General features: G+C 46.3%; 1 protein-coding gene across 3 annotated transcripts; it reads right to left on the bottom strand.

Annotated features, from left to right (window-relative positions):
* Positions 1-1,370: 1,370 nt before the first annotated feature.
* CLP1 (cleavage factor polyribonucleotide kinase subunit 1) lies at positions 1,371-4,589 on the bottom strand. 3 transcript variants are annotated; one of them, XM_072790869.1, is made up of 3 exons: positions 4,260-4,589; positions 2,893-3,520; positions 1,371-2,500 (listed from the first exon to the last, which is right to left on the bottom strand). In XM_072790869.1, the coding sequence occupies exons 2-3, from the start codon at positions 3,496-3,498 to the stop codon at positions 1,829-1,831; spliced, it is 1,278 nt and encodes a 425-aa protein (XP_072646970.1). In that variant the 5' UTR covers positions 3,499-3,520; positions 4,260-4,589; the 3' UTR covers positions 1,371-1,828. The 3 variants fall into 3 exon arrangements, with proteins under 3 accessions (XP_072646970.1, XP_072646968.1, XP_072646969.1); XM_072790867.1 differs by having other exon boundaries at positions 4,211-4,588; XM_072790868.1 differs by having other exon boundaries at positions 4,405-4,587.

Genomic DNA, 4,589 nt, shown 5'->3' with positions numbered 1-4,589 from the left:
AATTCTCACATTGAAACTACAAGTCTCACATATCCTTGCTCCTACTCTTCCGTCTATCATCCATATTCTACACAGCAATGATTTTTTTCAAAATCAGGCCATTCCTCCATTTAACCACCTGCTTTGCTGGAATATGTCACCCTAAAATTCATATATTGAAGTCCTAAGCTCCAAAGATAATGGTATTAGGAGGTGGGACTTTTGAGAGGTGCTTAGGTACTATGAATGTAAAATCTTTGTGTGAGTGGGATCAGTGTCTTTACAACAGAGGCTCCACAGTAGATCCCTGGCCCTTCCTTCTACTATGTGAGAACATAGCTAGAAATAGGCAGTCTGCAACCCCAAAGGAGCCATCATCAGAACACAACCATGCTGATGCCTTGACCTTGGACTTTCCTGCCTCCAAAACTGAGAAATCTGTTTATAAGCTACCCAGTCTGGCATTGTTACAGCAGCCTGAATTAAGGAATTAAGACACCACCCCTCTCCCATCCTTTGCCACTGCTCTGAGATTATAAGAGCCCTACATTATCTGGTCCCTATTGCCCCCTCCAGCCTCAATTTTTACCATTCACCCCTCAGTACACCACACCACCCTTTCCCTTCATCAAATACATCAATATTTTTCCTTTTTTAGGATTTTGAACTGTTTCCCCCACCAAGACGTTGTCCCAATTTCACACAGCCATTCAAATCTTAATGTGAAATGTGCTCAGGGGAGGCCTTTCCTGACCACCCATTCTAATTAACCCTCCCAGTCACTCTGTCTCAGACCACGCAATTTTAACTTTACATAGCACTTACCTTTTTTGTCTGCTTATTCTATGTAAGCTCTGTAAGATTTTGTCTATCTTGTTCCCCATCTAGAATGGTTCCTGGCCAATAGCATATGCTCAATAAACACTTGTGGAAAGAATGAATCAAAGGGTATCAGATAATACTCAATAATCCAGTCTAAACTAGGAACACAAATCATTTGCAAGAAATCAAAGAGAATGGGGCTTTCTTTCCCAGCTTCTTACCACCCGAAAATTCAATTTACACCTTGACCTGGGGCCCAGTTCCAATCAGAAGGACAATAGGAAAGACAGCTGCAGCTGAGAGCAAATGAGCTATGTATGGAAAATAATTAGACCAGAAATCTCAATCCAAGTTTATCACCAGCCTCTGTAGCTCCTCAAAGTAAACCTGGCATTAACAGATTTAGCATCTATTTACCTACAAGGAAAGGAAAACCATTATAAAAATTCACCTGCTTGGCTCAAAGGTGGGCCCTTGGCTTTCTTTGAAGCATTTAGCAATAACTCACTTCAATAATGTTTCCATCATGCTTAGGGAGAAAAACAAAATTAAAAAAAAATTATACCAACTTCTGTGGTATGGCAAAAATATTTATTAAAATTTCCCAAGTTTGAACTTTACTAGAAAGAGGCCTTCTGATTCAATCTTTCATCTTGGATAAATGGAATAACAAGTGCTATGTACAGAATATAAAGCAGTGATAATTTTTTAAAAAGTTCCTCCTAAAAATTAGTCCACCAAGTAGCATAGTGGAAAAAATACGATTCTCCAGGGCCTCGGAGAATACAAAGCGGCACCTTTGGTGATCCAAGAAACCAATTATGTTCTCCTGGTTCTTTTTGGTTCAAGATCAGAAGAGTTAAGCTCCCACCACCCATCTTAAGAGGTAGAAATATGCTTTCTACTAGTTCACTATTTACTCGTCTGTTTGGCCTCAACAGAGTCTCATACTTTAGCCCAACTTTTTTGCCTTTCATGATGGCCAGAAGATCTCGATGCCCCAGGCAGCAAGGCTTCATACCAGTCTCTACTTAAGATCCATGAACCGGATATCCATGATGAGAAGGAAGTTCTTAGGCAGTGGGCGGGGGGCTGGAGAGAGAACAGTAAACACCTGATGTTCCAGGTCCACACTGGTCACCACGATGAAGCCAGCCACACTGGTCTCAGAAAGGTTCTCCTCTGTGCCCTCAGCAGTGCTAACACTCAGAAGGTGGTGCACCATATCTCGTCCAGGTGTGACTGGTACTAGCTTGAGCTGATTGTCCTCCTGAGACATACCCAAAGGCAAACAGGAGTCTGGGATGGTGGGTGCCCCAACTTTGTAGATTTTCACATCTGAAAATTTGACATTGAAGGCATGGGGATAGAAACAGCCCCGGAATCCATAGAAATACTCACGGATACGCTCATCCCTACACTCCCGCCGGAAGTCTTTGGAGCGTTCAACCACACCCCCTGATTTAGGGAGCAGCACAGTTCGGACGAAGTGAGGCAGGTCCCGTTTTAGTTCATTGTACAGTCGTTCTTGATCCAGAACCACAACCACGTCTACCTCAAAGGCTGAGGCTGCATGCACCAGGGCCTGATACCCAGAACCCTTGACCCAGCCACAGGTGTTAATGACACAGCCACTCACAGAGGCCCTTCGGTTCACTTCACACCTTTGATTGAACACATCCGCTAAACGAGATGTAATCTGCAGAAGAGAGCATCAAGGTGAGGAAAGGAAACACAAAACGAAAGAACTCAATAGTTATGTAGAATAAGTGGCTATTAGGTACCAGAAAACAATGACATTCTTAATGGCTAAGGTTTTAACCCCATAACACAGATTTCGATTTTATGTTGCTTCTTCTGTTTCGTGTCCTAAGTAGAAATTTAGTACATTACTTAAGAACAGGGCCACAGGAATATTTAAGAACCTGAGATTGACATAATTGAAACTGTCTTCCAAAGTCATGTGACAGAAATCCCAGCTGAAAGGGAGCAAAGAAATGGCCATAGACAGTTTTAATTAGCACACTTTTGCACAGCTTCCTACCCTGACGGCAGTCCTTCCCTCCATCCCACCTTGACTCTGGCTCTGACCTTATTATAAAGCTTGATGTTGGTGCCAGGAGTGGTGGAGCCAAAATGATACACCAGAGGGGCCTGGATAGAGAATCCCTCTTCGACATCTGCTGGCCGCTCAATGTAGAGGGCCCCCATGGTACCAGGGATGGAAACAGACCCCTGGCCCACATCCAGCTCCACATAAGTGGGACGGCGGCCCAAACGCACTGCATAGTTGAGCAGCAGACGGCACACTGTGGACTTGCCCACATCAGTGGGGCCCACGACCATCACCCGGGGACCTCGCTCTTCTTCCTTCTCCGCCTGCCTCCTCATCTGCTCCAAGGCTGTGTGAGTGTTGAGATAAAGCAACATAGGAGTGTCCTTGGAGACATAAGCCACCTCGGTGCGGCCACTCAGCTGTAAAGAACAACCATGCCAAGTGAAAACAGCCACCTTGGCACCAGCATCAAAGGTGAATTTCTTGTTTCGGGTCAGCTCTGTGCCAAATATTTCTGCCATGCCAGCCAGCAGCTCCAACTGAACTGACTGAGATGCCTCCACCTCAAAGCGAAGTTCTGTTTCTCGCTCTAGTTCAAATTTAGTTGTTGGCTTCTTGTCGTCATTGGCTTCCTCTCCCATCTTTTCTGTGTAGTTGCTGTGCCTAGAACACAAATTAATTACCAGACTGAAACAGGAGTTAGGACACTACTCAAAATCCTCCCCTGGATATTTCTCCTTACCCTCATTCTTCCCCTTAGCTGTGATCACCCCGTCTCACTATACATTTGCCTGTCTACCCCCACTGGAATGTAAGGGTTAGGCAGTCTGGTTTGCTGCTGTTACTTCCAGTATCTAAGGCTCGACAACCCATAGGCACCTCATAAAAACACCGACTGAATAAATGACTCATACATTAGAAAAGTATATCTACACATTGACCTAAGACTTGATTATATCACTTCCATCGCTCCTTTCGTCACTCTATTGGGATACTCGACTTGAAAAGGAGACAAATACCCTCCCAGCTCTCTTAGTCCACAAGAAAGGGCGTCTGCAAACTGAATGCAAAGCAGAGAACCCTGGGTTCGGACTTAGGAAATAGCCTGGGGTGAGGCACCTAGCTGGCTGGCTCAGGGGTTGAGCATCTGCCTTCCGCTCAGGTCGTGATCCCGAAGTCCAGGGATCGAGGCCCACATCTGCTCCCTGCAGGGAGCCTGCTTCTCCCTCCGCCTGCGTCTCTGCCTCTCTCTGTGTGCCTCTCATGAATAAATAAATAAAATCTTAAAAAAAGAAAAGAAAATAGCCTAAGAACCCGCTCAGCATCTGCTACTACTGTCGTTAGACAAATCACCTGATCTCCCCAAGTGTTGTGGGGATCGGTGAAGGGGAAGAAGAATTACTTCGTCAACTAGAAAACGCCGAGGAACCGAGGAGTGGTGAACAACGATTTCCGACTGCGAACCGCAAGTGTAAGTCCAGCATCTGTCCCAGCACCCCGAGACGCCGAAACGTGCCCTGGTCCCAAAGCGCCGGCCGTTCTCTCACCTGCACAGCCGCAAACACAAACCGGCAAACCGAGGAGCCCCCGACAGCGCCTAAACCCAACGGCACGCCGCGCCCGCCCGGATCCACGCCGGAAACAAAGGCGGTTCTGCGCAGGCGCGACGCAGGAACAGTGGGAACAGTGGCCGCGCGATGCCTATCGGGATCGGTAGTTTTGCCGGAACTGC

This window comes from Canis lupus, chromosome 21 (genome assembly GCF_048164855.1).
Source record: "Canis lupus baileyi chromosome 21, mCanLup2.hap1, whole genome shotgun sequence".
In the NCBI taxonomy this organism is placed as follows: domain Eukaryota; kingdom Metazoa; phylum Chordata; class Mammalia; order Carnivora; family Canidae; genus Canis; species Canis lupus.
This window is presented reverse-complemented; position numbering and strand designations above follow the sequence as displayed.